Raw genomic sequence first — 20,058 nt, forward strand, 5'->3', positions numbered from 1 at the left:
GCCAGGATGGTCTCGATCTCCTGACCTCGTGATCCGCCCGTCTTGGCCTCCCAAAGTGCTGGGATTACAGGCTTGAGCCACCGCGCCCGGCCGGCTCCATAGTTCTAAGGACTAGTAGAATTACTTTAGAGAATGCAAGTGATCTTAACCCTGTCATCAGGACAGCCAGATTACTCCATTTCCAAGAATAGACTTTAGATTCTATATTCTGAACAAGTCAGTGACCAGTCAGAATTTATCCAGAGGAGGAATAAGTGAGAGGCCATAACACGGGCTCAAATCCATGTCCTACTGACATGGTTTTATTGGGTTTGGAAAAGAGTAAATTTAGGGACAGAGGACTCCATTATTTTAGTGTCTGACAGGCTTCAAGTAGAGGGATAAATGTGTTCCTTGTTGTTCCAGAGGGCAGATAAATTACCATGGAGGATAGGTAAAAGAGGGGTAGATTTTAGCCTAACAGATGAACTATTCTTGAAAAATGTGAATATCCTATATACCTTTTTATTTTTTTGAGACAAGGTATTGCTCTTTTGCTCAGCTTGTGTGCAGTAGTGCGATCATGGCCAACTGCAGCCTCAGATTCCTGGGCTCAAGCGATCATTCCACCTTGGCCTCCCAGAGTGTTGGGATTAAGATGCGAGCCACTGCACCTGGCTGAATGTTTCATATATTAATATCTTAGTCAAGAATTTTTAATGTTAAGAACATTAAACCCTTTGAATGTAGTTTGAATGGGGATTAATTGAGAGAACACTGAGAAATATCAGATAACTCAATTTCAGAAATTACTCCTGGACCTCTTGGCGACTCGAATGCCACAAAGAAGCTGTTTCTCTCTTATTACACAGTTTCTCATTTTCACTAATCTATGAATTCATTTCACTCTCTCATTTCAGATTGAATTTCTATGTAAGTCACCTGGTCATTGCTTCTCTATAACTTCAGAGTACATATAACAACATCTTCTGCTGCCGTTTAAGCATTTCTAGGTTCAAATTCTCAATAGGAGAATCAGATTGGTTCAGGCCACGGTATCATGTTTAGGTTTGTCAGCTCTGTAATGAGCTTTGAACTGGTAAAACCTTAGCCACCTGAGTCCCTCTCTTCACCAGTGTCTGCATAGGGGAGCCATGTTTGTTTCCTATTATTAGTAGGGCAAAAGGTCTTCCCACTCAGTAAGCTTCCTCTTATATCTCAGCCAGAATAAGGTCATATGGTGCTCCTTGTAGCAACAGAGGCTGAGAAAGTGACACATTAACATTCCCAGTCTCTTCAATAGAAGCAAGCGAGGGAGGTGGTGTGGGGAAGAATGCCAGGTCAGTCAACTCAGTGTCTGCTACATTCTGAAGGGATTAGAAGGAGCAAACCATGCAAACAGTATGGAGAGAAACATTCCAACTTGAGAGGCATCAGGAAAAAAGGCCCAGAAGTGAGTGTAGAGTTATCCGTTGCTGTATAATGAATTACCACAGACTTTGCAGCTTAAAATAACAGGAATTTATTATCTCACAGTTTCCGTGGGTCAGGAGTTCAGGCATTGCTTAGACAGCTCTTCTGCAAGGCTATATAATCAAAGTGTCAGTCAAAGACCAGGTCTCATCTGAGGCTCAACTGGGGATGTATCCACTTCCAAGTTCATGTGGTTATTAGCAGCATTCAGTTCCTTGCAGGCTGTCATAATGAGGCCCTCAGTTTCTTACTGTCAGCTGGAGGTCATCCTCAGTTCTTTGCCATGTGGCCCTCTCCACAGGCAGTTCACAACATTGCATCTTGTTTCTTCAAAGCCAAGACAGAAGTCATAATCTTATGTAACAGAATCACATACATGCAATCATGCATATCCTACCACCTTTGCCATATTCTATTGGTTAGATGCAAGTCTTGCCCTCAAGGTGAGGAGATTACATAGAGGAATGAATACCAGGAAGCAGGGATTATGGGGACCATTTTAGAGTCTGTTTACCACAGTGGGGAAGTACATGGGCCATTCCAGGAACAGAGAAGTGCAAGGGTTACTAAAGTGTGATGAGAATGGAGGAAGATTTCTGGAATTTCCGAAGAAAGGAAAGTACCAGGCTATTTGGGCCCCAGACTACAGTGAGTAGACTGGGAGGGTCCACCTAGCAAATGGAGCTCACATTTTCTCTTCATTTAACAGGAGCTTGTGAATCCAGAGCCCGACACTTACGTCCAAATCAACTCCTCGGGTTAACAGAAGCAGAGATCTTTTTCTCCAGGAGTCCTAGAGAAACCATGCTCGATCATACATTTAATGACATTTATTAAGTGCATATTATAAGCCAGTCATTCTCTGTCATCTCTGTATACCTTGTGATGTTCTACTGCAATGGGTTGGTCAGGCCCTGGCTCCCACAGAATCTTAGATTTTGACTCATATTTTTTTTTCAAAGCAATGGTAACGGTAAAAATGACAGTCTGTGGATCTAGAGTTAGAGGGCCGAGGTTTGAGACTGAACAGCATAGGATATCATAGTTGCAGGTTGAGGTTGAGCAAACACCGTTGGTGGACATAGACTCCAGGGAGAAGAGTAAGTCTGAGTCAGCCAGAGAGGAGCAGGTGACAAAGGCAGGGGTCAGAGAAGAAGTGGCTTTTCAAATCATGGCAGAAGATAAGGAACAAGGAGCTCTTAAGAAATTAAGAGCTCTTAATAAAAGGAGAAAACACATAGTGAAGTGAGGGATTGAGGCTCCTAAGGAGAGGTAGGCATGAAATGCTTAGAATTCTGGGAATTGCAGGGGTGGAGAGAGTCAGAATGAGATTTGCTGAAGGTAAAGAGAGTGAGGAGACAAGGATATCTCCATGGTTTCTTGCCAGGGCAACTGGATGACTGGCAGGTCACTTTCTGAGCAACTCTGGGATAAGAAGAGAAATGAAGAATTTGCTTCATGTCAAGAATTTAGACATGTCACGAATCAGTTGGAGAATCAAGTAGGCAATTATTCATAAAAGTCTAGATAGATCATGGCTGGAGATACACATTTGTGAGTTGTCAGTGGGATTTAAAGTTATGGGGCTGGATGAACTCCTCTGTCAGGATGATCCCCAAGAACACCTCATGCTCAAAGATTTTCTAGAGGAATTCACAGGACCCAATTGTTAACGTCATGGTTATAGTTTATTACAGCAAAAGGATGGAGAATAAAATTGGCAAAGGGAAAAGGTGCATGGGGTGAAGTCTGGAGGATACCCTGCACCAGCTTCCAAGTGTTCTCTTTCAGTGGAGTCACATGGTGTATTAGTCTGCTTTCTGTTGCCTATAACAGAATATCTGAATCTGGGTAATTTGTTTTAAAAAGGAAATTTATTTCATACGCTTATGGAGGCTTAGAAGTCTAAGGTCAAGGGGTCGCATCTGGTAAGAGCCTTCTTGCTGGTGGGGACTCTGTAGAGTCCTGAAGGAGTGCAGGGGTTCACATGCCAAGGGGACTGAGTGTGGTAACATGTTAGCTCAGGTTTCTTTTCATTTTCTTATGAAGCTACCAGTTCCACTCCCATGATAACCCGTTAATCCGTTAGTCCATGAATGGATTAATCCATTCATGAAGGCAAAGCCCTCGTGAGCCAATCACCTCTTAAAAGCCCCCATCTCTCAATATTGCCATACTGGGGATTAAGTTTCAACATGAGTTTTGGAGGAGACAAATATCCAAACCATAGCACATGGGAAATCCCCCAGCAATGATGTGTGACGACGTGTGTGAAGCATTGACATCGAGGGAAACTCACCTAAACCTGGGTGTCCATGGTTTTTGTAAAGGGTCAGTCACTGACGCTCCAGACTCCAGATGTTCCTCCATAAATCACACTGTTAGTATAAACCATCTGGACAAACTGGTACAGCATTGCTCAAGGCCTCAGGCAAACAAAAGCACTCTTACCAGATAGAACATTATGAGAGCTCAGTTCCCAGAGCTGCCCAAAGGCTAGTCAGGAAAACAGGACTTTCTTGGGAACTTACAGGGTTTGAGCAATAGGCCTGTATGTCAACCCCAAGCAGAGTGGATGAAGACAAGGCAAGGGACAGGCTGACAGCTGATTCCTGGGTCCCTCGATGTTTACAGGAGACATCAAGCAAAGGAGACAGAAAAGGACTGTTAACACAGGGGGGAAACCAATACTGAAAACTCCTGGAAATGAGGAAAGAGTTTTCAGAATGGGTTGTTGCTATCCTTGGAGCTGAATGGCTATCATGATGATGATAACATTAATTCAGATTTTAAAAATTAATCATAGATGTGATACAGGAGACCGGAGTTAAGATCCTAAGGGTTAAACTCAGTAGTGCCAGAAACACCACCCTATTTGAACCTGGGAACTTTCCCCTTCCCTGCCAAGAAATGTCCCCCTCCCCCGACATCCTAGAGACAGATCATGCCCTTCTACCCTCTAGTGACTCTTACTTTTGTCTTCTATTATTTATAGTAAATGGATTCATAATCTTCTTGCTCTTCACTGTATGTTGAGCTCTTACCCAATTCCTGGCCAATAAACAGAACCTTAATATGGAACTTTGGTGTCAGCTCTTCCCCAGTTGATAAGATAAATCTCTAGATTAGATGGGCATCTTTCTAGAATTCTTTCTAGAATGTTCCTGAGTGGTAACTCTTTTTTTAAAAATTTTTATTTATTTATTCATTTATTTATGTCTGGCTCTGTCACTGAGGCTGGAGTATAGTAGCGTATGTTGGTTCACTGCAACCTCTGCCTCCTTGGCTCAAGCAATCCTTCCTACCTCAGTCTCCTGAATAGCTGGGACTACAGGCTTGTGCCACCAGGCCCGGCTAATTTTTGTATTTTTTGTAGAGATGGGGTTTTGCCATGTTGCCCAGGCTGGTCTCAAACTCCTGGGCTCAAGTGATTCTCCTGCTCTGGCTTCCCAAAGTGCTGGGATTACAGGCATGAGCCACTGCGCCCAGCAGTGGTAATTCTTCTAAAGTCCTGTAATATTTAGGTTAAGTTAGGATTTATAGGTTCCTGGAAGTAAACACTACCACTTTGTTCATTTTGAAAGAAAATAAAAAAGACTAAACAAAAGACAGATAAAAAAAGTCAGTTTTACATTTTATAGTACTAATCCTCTATTTTCTGAATTTCTTTTTGAGACAGAGTCTCGCTCTGTTGCCCAGGATAGAGTGCAGTGGTACGATCTTGGCTCATTGCAGCCTCTGCCTCCCGGGTTCAAGCGATTCTTCTGCCTCAGACTCCTGAGTAGCTGGGATTACAGGCATGCATCACCATGCCTGTCTAATTTTTGTATTTTTTAAGTAGACACAGGGTTTCGCCATGTTGGACAGACTGGTCTCGAACTCTTGACCTCATGATTGGTCCGCCTTAGCCTCCCAAAGTACTGGGATTACAGGTGTGAGCCACTGCGCCTGGCCTGTTTTCTGAATATCTTAAACAATTAGCAGAAAAATAAATGAAGTGAGAAAAGGAAGATGAGCTAATACTCAAAGCATCCCATTCTGATTTTGTCATATTTGTATTTGCAGATCAATCTGCAAGATTTTACATCTTTACAACACAGCTAGCAACACGGCATTTCTATTTGTCCATTTTCTCTTTCAGTAAGGTTTTGAGGGTTTCTTCAGATGACCTATATTTATCTTACTAAATTTATTTATAAGGCTTTTTTTTTTTTTTTGCTTTTTTGTGAATACATGTGAACTTTTTCTGTCTTGTTTGCAAACTTAGTATTGCTTGCATGTAGAGGAAAGATACTGACGTGTAGACAAGGGGCAACATAATGTAAAAGTTAAGAGCATGGACTCTAGAGTTCAACTTCTTGGTCTCAAATTCCAACTCTATCCTAATACAGTCTAGGGTAAGTTACTTATCTCTAGGCTTCAGTTCTGTCTTCTGTAAAATGTAAATAACAGTCTTATTTCTTTTCTTTTTTTTTTTTTTGAGACGGAGTCTGGCTCTGTCGCCCAAGCTGGAGTGCAGTGGCCGGATCTCAGCTCACTGCAAGCTCCGCCTCCCGGGCTTACGCCATTCTCCTGCCTTAGCCTCCCCAGTAGCTGGGACTACAGGTGCCCGCCACGTCGCCCGGCTAGTTTTTGTGTTTTTTAGTAGAGACGGGGTTTCAACGTGTTAGCCTGACCTCGTGATCCGCCCATCTCGGCCTCCCAAAGTGCTGGGATTACAGGCTTGAGCCACCGCGCCCGGCCCACAGTCTTATTTCACAAGAGTTGTGGTGAGGACTAAATGAGAAAAAATATATAATATACGCTATATATAATATATTAAATATATAATATGTATTATATGTAATATATGTTATATGTATATATGTAATACATATTATATATTTAATATATTGTATATAAAATATGTATCTTACAAGACTGCTTAGCACTGAGTTTCACATAAAGGTTTATTATTATTAGCATAGAGTGTAACATAAATGTTTATTATTACTTGTATCACATTTAATTACTTTTAAACTCTCCTCGATGTTAATTGCTTTTAGTTAACTCTCTTGGGTCTTCTGCTAATAACATCTGGAAATAATTTTGTATTGTTTGTACCCAGTAGTTATAACATATATCTATTTTGTATTGAAGTTTTCTTTTTAAAACCAGTTCTTGTTAGACACACGCTGAAATGTAGCATTTCATAGACAAAATAAAATAATATGTAGAATTTGCTTCAAAATCACTGGAAGATGAAGAGAGTGGAAAGCACAATATAGGTGGAAATACAAATGAAACAAGACTGAGTGAAAATATTTAAGTTGGATGACATAGGTCATGAGGGGTCATTCATTGAGTCCCTACTTCCGTTTTGAAATTTACAAAATAAAAGGTTAAAAAAAATAAGCTACTTACTTCAATTTAGAAACCAAGGTCACATTTAACCCTCAAACCTCGGAGATATGCCCATTAAAAGAACACAAACAAGAATGCCTCTTTTAGTAATACTGTTTTGGAAATGGCAGCCAATATAATCCGACATGAAAGAGAAAGTCTAATTTAAAATACTGGTAAGGAATAAACGAAATTGTAGCTAACTATCTCAATAGAAAAGCCAAGACAACTGGAGTATTATAAGAATTAATAACATTGCAGTAGGTTAACCAGATACAAAATAAGTATTTTTTAAAAGATCAACCACAATAACTAATAATAAGAAACTTGGCGCCGGGCCGGTGGCTTACGCCTGTAATCACAGCACTTTGGGAGGCGGAGATGGGCGGATCACAAGGTCAGGAGATCGAGACCATCCTGGCTAACACGGTGAAACCTCGTCTCTACTAAAAATACAAAAATAAAATAAAATAAAAAATAAAAATTAGCCGGACGTGGTGGCGGGCGCCTGTAGCCCCAGCTACTGGGGAGGCTGAGGCAGGAGAATGGCGTGAACCCGGGAGGCAGAGCTTTTAGTGAGCCGAGATCATGCCACTGCACTCCAGCCTGGGGGACAGAGCGAGACCCCGTCTCAAAAACAAAACAAAACAGCTTTGAGAATAGATTACATTTCAAATAGTAATAATTCGTTGTTGTTAAAGGTCAGAATTTACGTGAAGAAAACTACAGGAATGCTTTGACAAGCATTTTTAAAAAACTAAAAAATTATGTATTTTCATACAGTAGGGCTCCAATTTTCAGCTACCTCCCTGGTAGGACGAAAATTAACACAACTGCCTCATAGGGTGATTGGGCTGGGTAATGAGATGTCAAAGTGTTTAATACAGAGACAGGAACCTTTATTTAGTCAACAAATATTTATTGAGCATCTATTATGTGCAAGGTCTCTCTTTTTTTTTTTTTAGGTGTTGGTGATGCAGCAGTGATCAACATCGATACAAATGCTTTTCCTTATGGAATTGACATTGTAGTGGTGAAGGCAGACAGTAGACCAAATAAATACTTAAAGTATATAGTGTGCTAGATAGTGAAAAGTTCTTTAGAGAAAAATAAAAGATGAAGGAGGTGGCAGGGAGCATGTGGGGAGGGAAGGGTCTGCGTGAAAGTTCACAACGGGTGGTGGGGCAATCCCTAATGAGAAGATGATATTCCCCTAATGAGTAGGCGGTGAGAACCAAATGAATCCCTCAGGACAGGCTGCCAGGGAGTGCAAACAGCACATGCAAACGCCCGGGGACTGGAGTCTGCTGGATCTGTTGGAGAATGGGGAAAATGTGCAAAGCAAATGTGCAAGAAATGAGGGCAAAAAGAAAAGGGGGCCGGGCGCGGTGGCTCACTCCTGTAATCCCAGCACTTTGGGAGGCCGAGGCGGGCGGATCACCTGAGGTCAGGAGTTGGAGACCAACCTGGCCAACGTGGTGAAAACCTGTCTCTACTAAAAATACAAAAATTAGCTGGGCGTGGTGGCGGGCGCCTGTAATCCCAGATACTCAGGAGGCTGAGGCAGGAGAATCGCTTGAATCCGGGAGGTGGAAGTTGCTGTGAGCCGAGATCGCGCTATTACACTCCAGCCTGGGCGACAAGAGCGAAATTCCGTCTCAAAACAAAAACAAAAACAAACAAACAAAAAAACAGAGAAAAGGAGAGAGGTGGGGGAACAGTTCCTTCAGGCCTTATACGCAGAGAAAGAACTCAAAATTTAAAAATAAAATGATTCTTTATATTTTACTATTATTAAATGTAAAAACATAGATTCCTGAAGGGTTCGGTAGACACTCCCTCCACTGTAAAATGGGGATGTCGCAACTGTCTCACAGGTTTCCCCCAGGAACAGAGGAGACAGTGGGTCGCGCGCAGCGTCTGACAGGCAGGGGCACCCAGGAAGAGTCCTCGCCTTTTCTATTCGTTCTGACGTCACGCCAGAGCGACTCCCTACGCGTCGATGCACTGGCCTCGGCCTCCCGGTCCCGCGGCTGGTCTTAGTGCTCCCCTAGACCTACCTGCACAAGCACAGGTACGGCGCCCGCCAGGTACCGGACGCTGACGCTCGCCCAGCTTCTGACCCGGTCCACTGCCCCACTTCCTTGGAGGAACCGGAACCCCGCCCACTCACCGCCCGCGCCGCGAAGGCTTCTGGGAATTGTAGTTCTGGCTGGCCGAGCCTCAGTACACTTCCGGGTTCGGCCACAAGCGCAGCCATTGTCCCGCGCGCGGACGCTTGCTGTCGCCGAGCAGCTCGGCCCTTCAGAGTTAACCCCCAGCGACCTTGCGGATGCTGACTAGGGGAGGGGACTGAACTAGCTTAACCCGAGTCGACCGTGTGGCAGAATCGGGGCAGGGGGTTGCTTAACCCGAGTTCGTCCTGCCGCAGAGCCGTGCCAGGCACTGAGGCGGTGACAGGCCCAGCCTGGGCTGCGGGCCAGCGGACGCCCAGGTTGGTGGGGCGTGGGGTAGCTCTTGGTGTCCGATGCGCGCATGCGCAGGGTCTAGGCGGGAAGCTGGAAGCGGTGGTGAGTGTAGCGGGGAGACCTGATATCTCTGCGGGTGGCGCTTTAGCCTGGGGTCACCGGGGTTGATGGAGTTACCGAGGCAGCTGTGTATTCCGCGACTGTCCTCTGCGTGCATGCGCGGGTGCTTGGTCAGGTGGTGCTCTTGTCTGGGGCCTGAGGATGCTCAGGTTGCTGGAACACAGGGCACATGAATTGATGTAAGGGGACATCTTGAGAACTCCCCCCCTCCAATGCCGGGCATGTTTAGTGGAGGCCTGAGGATGTCCGGGTTGATGGAGTACTCCATTTAAGATTGTGGTTTCTGGAGAAGAAGGGCTGTGCCACTGTCCCTTTATTCTTGAGCAGGTATTTGGGTAGGAAGCAAAAGGTGGTAGGTAAGATTCCGAGCAGGTGACCCTGGGCCCCTGGAGCAGACAGCGCGCTTCTCCAAGGTCTGGGGGGCGCTGTGGTTGGTGGAGAGACCAGGTTGGAGTTGCAGGCTGAAGGAGGGTATCAGGGCCTAGAAACAGGTTCTGGGCAGAGGGCACCCTGCATGTCCTGGGGGTATCTGAATGGAAAACAGAAACTTGAACGGATAGTAGGGACCTATGTAGGATAGTGCAGAGCTCTAGGGCATTCAAGATGAGCAGAGACTCCGTGTTGGAGATACAGAATGAGTCCAGGAAGGACAGAGCTGCAACAGCTGCCATCAAATTGGTAGCTGGGGAGGAAGCAGTATGTTGCCAGCATCGTTATGAAGCAGGTGTTGCTGAGACCTTTACTTGGGCTATGCTACTTGCAGGCATGAGAATGTGCAGGTTAGTAGAGGGACAGAGTCTGTGCTGCAGATTTGGTGCTGGGAATTGCTGACTGCATGACACCCAGGCCCTCGCGTTTGGGCAAGAGAAGGCCAAAGGGCCCAGTTCCCATTGAGCTGCTGTACCATGGGCTTGAGAACCCCCACGCTGGCGAGTGCCCAAGTCCCGGGGCTGACTGTGGAGCTGTATGCTCAAGCTACTGTTTAGTTGTTGTAGTCTTCTGGTTGCAGGCAAATAGTGGGGCAGGTGACCCCCGAACCCACACAGAGGCTGGGGGTACCTGAGATGTCCCAGGCAGGTGGAGACACAGGGTGAGGGATGTAGATTCTTGTCTCAGGAGCAGGGTGTGCCCCTAGACTGGCAGAGGAGCCAGGGCCTGGATGCAGATGGTGAGCATGAGCCTGCTCTGTGGCTGTGTCAGTAGGAGGAGGGAGCCTAGGTGGGTGGCCCGTGTGCAGTGGCTGCGGAATAGAGGTCTGGGGGCTCCAGTTTGGATCTGGTCTTAGGAGGCAAGGGGCTGCTCCAGCAGCACTCTGCACGTGTGCTGGCATTCGGGCAGATTGGGGAGGCATGGGCAGTCCTAGGACCCTGGTTCTGCCTGAGGATACCCAGGTGTGTGGAGGGAGCAGCTGCAGAGGGGCGGGACTGTGTCAGGCACCCCTTGTGCACACACACAGGTGTTTGGTTGGAAAACAGGAGGCCGGAGATGAGTTTTAGACAGAGGGTGCTGGGGTCTTTGGGTGATTGGAACCCTGATCACAGCCTGATGGTGCCCAGGTTGGTGGAAAGACAGGATCTTCCTGAGCCACAGGTGCCCCGAAAGGTGTTTGGCCAGAATCTGGGCAGGTGTGGCTCAAGCAGGGGGCTGTGGAGTAAGGTGGAGGAAACAGTTTGGGTGCAAGTTCAGGAAACAGCTCCATTGTGAACCTACATTATGCCGCGTGAGAATATGGTGGGAGCAGGAGAGAGAGTAAATAGGAGAGATGGGGTGCCTAGGGTAGGATTTGCCAGGGGCTGCTCTATCCTTGGATCCCAAAACACCTAGTTGGTACAGAGGCACCTGAGCTTCTGAGATGTGTATTTAGAGCTGTAGGTAGCAGGTAGGGCTGCTTTTGTCTGACTTGTGCTGGTGTCTGTTGGCGGCCCCCAGTCCTATACAGGCCTTGTTAGAGTTTCAGGCCTGAGTATACCCAAGCTGGTGGAGGGACTGGTTTAGAGCTGCAAATTCAGGGCCTGGGAGGGTGTTAGGGTGGGAATCTGGCTGGCGCTGTTGGAGTAGGAGCCACTGGACCCCAGAAGTGTGGAGGGAACAGGATGTGAGTACAACTGAGCTCTGTGCATATGTGCTTGGCTATTTGAGCAGGAAGCGGGTGGCCCTCTGCGCTGGGTTGCTGGAGGGACAGGCCTGGCTGATTTAGGAAGGGTAGGATCAGTCTTAGTTGTTGAATCAGTTCCTGGGAGCAGTGGAGCTGTGTCACCACCTTCGTGCAGTTAGGCAGTGAGTGTGATTCTGGCCCTAGGAAGCAGTGCTGGTTTGGGGCTGTAGATTGAGGTTGGTAGGGGTAGGATGGGGTGAATACCAGGGGGTCCTCGATATGCCTGATATTTGTGGGGATCCCAGGGCCCAGTGGGATAGGAGAGGGACGGACTGGTGCTGCAGACTTTGGTGGTGGGCAGAAGGCCATGTTGGGCATAAGCTGGGCTTACAGGTAGATGATCCAGGGGCCCAAGATAGTGGAGGAACCGGGTTGGAGCTGCAGAAACTTGGCCTGGGAGAAGGACTGAGGGACTCTCAGTACATACACAGGTATTTGGGCAGGAAGCCGCAGGAACCTCCAGAAGTTCATTTGCTATGGGAGTGCATCCTGCATCCTGGGAGCAGGGACTAATGGGGGTGGGGGCCCAGCGGTTCTGGCAGACCTGCATCTTCATGCTGTACTTGGGGCTTCTCTCAGTGCAGCTCAAGACCTCAGCACCCTGCTGTGCCTGGAGGAGAGCATGGAAGAGCAGGATGAGAAGCCCCCAGAGCCCCCAAAGGCCTGTGCACAGGTGAGTGGAGCCACCCTTCCCAGAGAGACCCAGAGCTTGGGTCTGTCTGCAGCCTGACCCTCTGGCCTTGGGAGGCTGTGGCTCCTCCCTGACTCTCTTTGCAGCCTTTTAGGGGGTTTGGGGCCCTCATGGCCTCAGGCTTCTAAAACTTACACACTATATATTTTATGAATCTCCCTGCTGGTTGCCTCACCTTTTTAGCCTAGGTAACTCTTTCTGAAAGGAATTTGGCATCCTGAATCAAAAGCCCTTAGAATACTGATTCCCTTTTGGCCAGCAATTCACAGCTTTGTTTGAGAATGAACAATTGGAAATATACTAAATGTGTGATGCAAGAGGATAGCCAAATGAATTATGGTAAGACCATGACAGAATACACTGTAGCCATTGAAACTGATAGGATAATGCAAATTTAATGACAGAAAAAGTTATTTATTACCTACGTTAAGTAAACTGCACTTAGAAATCATCACTTTTTAAAAAGGGATATAGTTTTTGTGTATATAGAAAATACGTTAGAAGACTATAAATATAGCAATCAGTTAACAAACATTATCTGTAGTTACTTTATAAGTGACTGTGTTTTATCATTTATCTGTGTTTTCCCCTTCCTTCCTTCCTTCCTTCCTTTCTTTCTTTTCTTCTTTCTTTTTTTTTTTTTTTTTTTTTTTTTTTTAGACAGGGTCTTGCTCTGTCGTCCAGGTTGGAGTACAGTGGCACAATCCTAGCTCACTGCAGCCTCAAACTCCTAGGCTCAAGCCATCCTCCTGCCTCAGCCTCCTGAATAGCTGGGACTACTGGTGGGCACCACCAAGCCTGGCTAATATTTTTGTGTGTGTCTTGAAGGTCTTCAAGCCATCCTCCCACCTCAACCTCCCAAAGTGCTAGGATTACAGATATAAGCTACCACACCTGGCCTGTATTTTCATATTTTTGTACAGTACACTTTAAGAAAACATTAACAATTGGCCAAGCACAGTGATTCACACCTATAATCCCAGTACTTTGGGAGGCCGAGGTGGGAGGATTGTTTGAGGCCAGGAGTACAGGACCAGCCTGGGCAACATAGTGAGACCCTGTCTCTATAAAAATTTTTAAAAATTAGCCAGGATAGTGGTGCCCACCTATAGTCCCAGACACTTGGGTGGGTGAGGTGGGAGGATCGCCTGAGCCCAGGAGGTCTAGGATGTAGTAAGCTATGATTGTGTCACTGCACTCCAGCCTGGACAACAGCCTGTCTCTAAAAAACAAGTTCCCAATTTAGAACATTTCCTACTGCAAATATTCTTTGAAAACTCTTAATTTCTTAAAACTGTTAAATTAGAGCTTCTCCTTTCTCTTTCTGAACAATTCAGCCCTGAAGCCATGAGGTGGGGGCAGTGGTAGGTGGCACCTACAGTTGTCGGGACTGCCTGCTGTGAAGAGAGTGTCCCTGTGCAGGGTCAGTGACCAAGCAGGGTGAGGAGTGCATCTGCACGGGATGACATCCCAGCATAGTCAGAGCCCACGCTTGTGCATGCGAGGCAGCCCAGTGCGGGTGTCAGAGCCCAAGTAGGTGAGGCCAGTGTCCATATATGGAGATCTGGTGTGGGGTGACGGGGTCAGAGCAGGTGAGCAAGGCCTCCGGAGAGGTGGTGCTTCACTGGGGGCAGTTGGAGCCCAAGTGCGGTGAGCAGGTGTCCATGGTAGACGGGGTATTGGAGCCAGAGTGGGGTGAGATGTGCAGCTGTGTTGGGGGTCAGGTGCAGCCTGGTGTGGCATGTCAGAGCATGAGCATGTTGGGGGCATCATGCATGAGGGTGACCTGCAGGGGTGTCAGAGCCCAGCAGCATGTGGAGGGTACGGACACAGTGGGGTGGCCTCATGTGGGCTGTCCAAGTCTAAGTGGCAGAGGAGTGAGTCTGAGAGTTGGGGCAGCCTAGCCCGGGGAGTCAAAGCCTGAGCAGGGTGAGGAGCTCCCCTTGGCAGAGGGCGGCCTAGTGTGGGGTGGCAGAGCCCAGGGAGTCTGGGGAAAGCATCCATGGGGAGAGGGCGTCATTGTGGAAATGGGAGCGGACCTACCTCCACGGGGCCAGATCCGGTAAGTAAGTGTGTATAATAAGGGACAGGAGCCAGGTGCCTTGCCATCTAATCAGGAAGGTACAGATATGGCAAGAAAGAATATCTGAGTGGACTCTGTGCAGTGGGAATTGGAGGTTTTAATGTGGGCTCATGGCTTTCAGTACACATTAATCTAGAAATATACAGAGATGTGTGCCTGTGTCTGTGTGCATATGTGTACACACATATGCACACAGATTGCCTGTCTGTCCGTGGAGGGCTGGGAGCAGCGACATCCCAATACCACTACACATACCTAGTGCCCACATTTCACCTTCTAAATATGTTACAGGTTTTATGGGTTTATTGTTAATGGCTCTTTAGTGGTAAATGTTTTTGCTGTTACAAATAGCATTGATGTAAATGTTTTGTATGTGATTTCTTGTATACATGTGCCATTGTTTTAGAAAGAGTTAAGCAAATATAAGTTTACATTTATATCTTTATCAAAACTACAGGTAAAATGTGTGGGTTTTTGTTATCTTGTTTTTTAAGAGACAGGGTCTCACTGTCACCCAGTATGGAGTACATGGCACACCAACATAGATCACTGCAGCCTGGAATTCCTGGGCTCAAGTGATCCTCCCAGCTCAACCTCCTGAGCAGCTGAGACTATAGGTGCACACAGCAATTTTTTTTATTTTTTATCTTTTGTAGAGACAGGGTCTCGCTGTGTTGCTCAGGCTGGTCTGGAACTCCTGGGATCACGCCATCCTCCCACCTTGGCCTCCCAAAGTGCCAGGATTACAGGGTGAGCCTCAGTGCCTGGCTGGTAGAATGTGTTTTGATGTGGCCATTGGTGTTCTAATTTAAGTGAGGCACTAGGTGTTTTCTGGGACTCTTAATGGTCCTTTTGCCATTTTCTTTTTTGTGAGCTGAATTAGAAGTCTGTTCATTATATGACTTTCATCACATATTTATTGACTGCCTAACCAGTGTAAGGCCCAGTGCGAAGCACTGTGGGGAAAGATGAGGCAGACAGCGCTGCTCTGCATGACTTAGTTCTCACAACCAGAAATGCGCTTCTTATACTTTCCAAGGCTACATAGGAAAAGCAGAAACATCCTCTTTCTTGTATTAGTTTTCTGTTATTACGTACCCCAAAATTTTGCAGCTTAAAATAGCCAGTGTTTATTTTGTCACACAATTTCTGAGGGTCAGGAATCCAGGTCAGCTTAACCGGTTATTTCTGGTGTTCAGGGTCCCTGATGAGGTTGCAGGTGAGTTGTTGTCTGGGTTGCTGACTTCTGAAGGCTTGACTAGGTGGGAGGATATTGTTGCAAACTCACTAGATGGCTCTTGGTAAGAGGTGCTCTACACCAGAGGCCTCTTTCCAGGACTGTTCACAGCGTAGCAGTGGATTTCTGCCAGAGCAAATGATCCCACTGAGAGAGAAAGAGACAGACAGACAGCAAGAGAGAGCAAGAGCACTTAGTTGCACACAATCACAGACAGCAAGAGAGAGCAAGAGCACTTAGTTGCACACAATCAAGATGAAGCCACAATGTCTTTTATCATCTGATTTCAGAAGTGACAGACTATCACTTCTTCCATATTCTGTTGGTCACACAGACCCACCTTGGTACCACTGGACAAGGACCCACCTTGGTACCACTGGACAAGGACTACACAAAGGCATGAATACTAGGTAGTGAGGGCCTTTGGGAGCCATCTCAGAGTCTGGCTACCACACTTCTCAACTCTGAATGTCCTTTAGTTAATTTTAATTATTCGGCCGGGCGTGGTGGCTCAAGCCTGTAATCCCAGCACTTTGGGAGGCCGAGACGGGCGGATCATGAGGTCAGGAGATCGAGACCATCCTGGCTAATACAGTGAAACCCCGTCTCTACTAAAAAAATACAAAAAACTAGCCGGGCAAGGCGGCGGGCGCCTGTAGTCCTAGCTACTCGGGAGGCTGAGGCAGGAGAATGGCGTAAACCCGGGAGGCGGAGCTTGCAGTGAGCTGAGATCCCCACTGCACTCCAGCGCGGGCGACAGAGCGAGACTCCGTCTCAAAAAAAAAATTTTTTAATTATTATCAGAAGATGAACAAGTACTTGATTTGGACCTGAAGGATATCAGAACCCTGGAAAGGAGAGAAAAATCAAGGGAGCCCAAGCCTTTGCTTTGAATGAAGGCCATGAGTCCAGTGAGCCGATCTAGGAAGAAACCATCTGGATATTGGAGCATCACCGTAGAGATTTTAGTGGCTTATACACGGGGAAGTAGCAGCTTGTCCAGGGAAGGCTTTGAGCCGACTCTGAGCCCTACCTGCCTTCAGGGACTGAGACCAAAACTGCTGCCAAGTAGGTGGTGGAATCTCACCCATCCACTGTCATTCGCAACATTCAAAGTCGTGCAGGTTGTTGGTGGCCCTTTGTGGATGGTCCATTCTGTATATTTGAGGACAGTGAGAATTATTCATGGATGGTAAGGTGGGGCCGGAGAAGGAATTTTCTTGTGCATGAGGACTGAAGGGATCCTCTTGTCAGGATGATTTCTGAGAAAATCAGAGGGGGGAACCTTCTTTCCAGTGCTGTAGTTTGCGAAGGTTGGTTTTATGCCTTCTAGACTTGGTGATTAAGAAACCTCAGGACCTGCCACATGGGCCCTGTGGATGCCACATCCCTTGAGCCGAAATGTGAGCTCCATCTTCCAGCTCCCAGGGCAGGAAGAGACGGAAACATACCAAGAAGTCTGCCTGTGTGACGCCTGTGTTTTCTAAATGTCCTCACAGAGAGAGGTTTCCTGCCAGTACATCCCCAAAGCAGAGCTCTGAGAATTGAGTCCAGTAATGCTTCTGTGATTTGATTAGAAACTTCATTTATTGCCCCAAGAATGCCTCAGATTGGGAAAGGAATATTTGGTCATCTCTATTTATAGGTGAGCAAGCAGCCCTAGCCCTGGGTCTGATTTGACCACTGTGTCACTATGAAGTGGACAGGTCACTTCGTGATAGCTCTGCTTGTCTCTTTTCCCCTGCTTTGGGTCCACTGAAGTCCCACCTGCGTTACAGAAGGAACAATTATTATCTCCTTCCCACAACCCTTTTCTCTGTGGAAGTCAACAGTCTAATTCCTGTTCCCATTTTGTAAAGTCTGCAAAGAAAAAGGGAAATGCTCCTTTATGACCTAGAGAGGTGACTGTTGAGCAAGAAGGTAATTTAAAAATGCTCCAGAGCATACAGAAAGTAAAGGTTTTCAATTCTGTTCCTATATCCCAAACTCTGCACGTGTCTCTAGTCTTGTCAAATGCAGAGAACTTTTATTGTGCTCCTACTGAATACTGAGGAGAATACAAAGAAAAAATATACAGTGCTTTCTAATATAGAACCCAGGACCCGGGGAGAGGTATATAGAAATGGAAGTAATATGAAAAGAATAATTTTACTGGTATAGTAAAGGGCCAGCAAAGCTAAGAAGTCTGGAGAGAAGAAGAGATGAAGCTTTCCGCTATCTGGGAATGCTTCATGGAGGAGGTTAGGTGATTCTGGGCCTTGGGTGATTAGACAGACCTTGGGAAGACAACGGAAAGCAGAAGAGTTTGTGTCAGGCAATCAGTGGACTTAAATGAGCTTACTAAACTTTATTACCATTAATTTCTGCATTGGTGAAATAGACATATTACTCTTCCCTTCAAAAAAGTTTAGGCTGGGTAAAGTGGCTCACACCTGTAATCCCAGCACTTTGGGAGGCCAACGTGGGAGGATCACTTGAGGCCAGGAGTTCAAGACCAGCCTGAGCAACATAGTGAGACTCCCACCTCTGCAAAAAATAAAAACAAAAAAATTAGCCAGCTGTGGTGGCGTGCCTCTATAGTCCCAGCTGCTTGGGAGGCTGAGGCAGTAGGATAGCTTGAGCCCAGGAGTTCAAGACTATAGTAGGCTATGATGGTGCCGCTGCACTCCAGCCTGGGCAACCAAATGAGACCCTAGCTCTTAAAAAAGAAAAAAGTTTAGGTGATTTTGTGAGATGGAAATTCTGTGTTGAAGTACTCTATGTATTACTAGAAATACTAGGCAAATGGTAGACTACATTGACATTATCTGAAGGAAACTGAGAAAGCTAAGATGTAAATTCAAGAGATATTCCTAAAATGGTCAGTAATCCAAAGTGAGTAGAACCTAGGGAAAAAGTCAGGGTGTGTGGGTGTGCATGCATTCACAGGCTCACGTGCATTTGTCACAAGCTTATTTCTGAGCATTTAGTTTGTACGAGTAAGTTGGGAGCAGGTTCTGGATGCTGACACTTGAAATTTTCTGAGAAGAAAAGGCACCCAACAGAGGTTTCCTGTAACCAGGGGAGGAGCTTGAGCTCAGCTCTGCTTTAGTGCCTCCAGCGACCCCAGGGACAAGTGCAAAGGTAGAGGTATCACATTCCATGTCCCTTCTCCTAGTGGCTGTTTATAGTCAGCGCACATTTATGAAGAGCCTACTGTGTGTCAGTAGTGATCTAAGTACCATGGAGCCACGGTAAACAGGACAGACAAGATCTCGGCTTTTATGAAGCTCCCTCTAGTGAAAGAGTTAAATGAAAAACCAAAGGTAGAAGAATATATGTGATGTGAAGATGTGAAAGCAGGGTGAAGTGATGTAGTTGACTGCTGGGGTTGGGGCAAGGAAGGACATTTCATCCAGAGTCTGCCTTGAGGAAAGATGAGCTTTCTTTTGTTTTCTTGTGAAAACTTTTTAAACAAAAAGGTGCTGAAAACAGTTTTCATTCAAGAGGAGGTACAACCATATTCTCCAAGTAAAATAGTTTTAGCAGTTATGGCAGATAGTAACATTTTGGAATTTTGTTTCTGCCAAGTGCCTGCTGAGAAAAACATTAAGTTGTCCCATTCTTGGTATTATTTCTTAACTGATATTAGTTTTGTTTTGTTTTTTTAATTAACTGGCAGAGTGTGATATTATCTGAAGGAGTCTGTAATAACTTAAAATACAGGTTAATGTTTATAAATTTTCCTTTCTTGAGTAGCTTTTCTCATTTCCCAGGCATTTTTCAAGAAAAGATGTGTTTGTCATGGGTGTGTATTAGGAATGGAATTTTTCTTTCAGACCAGATAGGATTGAATCCATTAACAGTTTGGGGTCAAAACTTGTGGCCCCCTTGTACCATCTGTAGTTTGGTTGTGGCTATTTTTTGGCATTGTGAGTTTTATTTTTGTTTTCTGGCGTTTGGGGCTATTTTGTAATGTTCATGCAGCAATTTCAAGGCAGTTTAGGCCAGTTGTGGTGGCTCATGCCTGTAATCCCACTTTGGGAGGCTGAGGTGAGAGGATCGCTTAAGACCAGTAGTTTTTTGTATTGTTTTTTCTTTTCTCTTTGTTTTCTCTTTTTCCTTCCTTCCTTCCTTCCTCCCTTCCCTCCTTCCTTCTCCTCTTTCTTTCCTTTTTCCATTCCCTTTCCTTTGTTTCCCTCTTTCTTTCCCTTCCCTTCCCTCTTTCTTTCCTGTCTTTCTCTTCCTTTGCTTTCCTTTCCTTTCTTTCCTATTCTTTCTTTCTTTTCCCTCTTTCTTTCCTGTCTGTCCTTCTCTTTCTTTCTTTCTCTCTTTCTTTTCTTTTCTTTCTTTTTCTTTTCTGTTCTTTCTTTCCCCTCTTTCTTTCCTATCTGTCCTTCTCTCCCCTTCCCTCCTTCCTTCCTTCCCTCCCTCCCTCCCTCCTTTCTCTCTTTCTTTCTTTCTTTTCCTTCCTTCCTTCCTTCCTTTCTC

The 20,058-nt window shown here is 45.9% G+C and overlaps 2 protein-coding genes across 5 annotated transcripts in view; both read left to right on the plus strand.

Annotated features, from left to right (window-relative positions):
• CEACAM20 (carcinoembryonic antigen-related cell adhesion molecule 20) overlaps nt 1-9,177 on the plus strand; it is a 31,038-nt gene extending 21,861 nt beyond the window's left edge. The window contains exons 12-13 of the mRNA XM_011963168.1: nt 2,162-2,210; nt 8,909-9,177. Of these exons, the coding sequence (XP_011818558.1) occupies nt 2,162-2,210; nt 8,909-9,177 (318 nt within the window). The remainder of the gene's footprint in view (nt 1-2,161; nt 2,211-8,908) is intronic.
• ZNF180 (zinc finger protein 180) overlaps nt 9,081-20,058 on the plus strand; it is a 23,230-nt gene continuing 12,252 nt past the window's right edge. Inside the window, exons 1-2 of one of the 4 annotated variants that reach the window (XM_011963041.1) lie at nt 9,081-9,404; nt 12,162-12,250. In XM_011963041.1, coding sequence (XP_011818431.1) covers nt 9,362-9,404; nt 12,162-12,250 — 132 coding nt within the window. In that variant the 5' untranslated portion in view covers nt 9,081-9,361. Of the gene's footprint in view, nt 9,405-12,156; nt 12,251-20,058 lie in introns of all 4 variants that reach the window. The other 3 variants (XM_011963043.1, XM_011963044.1, XM_011963042.1) reach the window with 3 other exon arrangements.

Source organism: Colobus angolensis, unplaced genomic scaffold, assembly GCF_000951035.1.
Source record: "Colobus angolensis palliatus isolate OR3802 unplaced genomic scaffold, Cang.pa_1.0 Scaffold60, whole genome shotgun sequence".
Lineage (NCBI taxonomy): Eukaryota > Metazoa > Chordata > Mammalia > Primates > Cercopithecidae > Colobus > Colobus angolensis.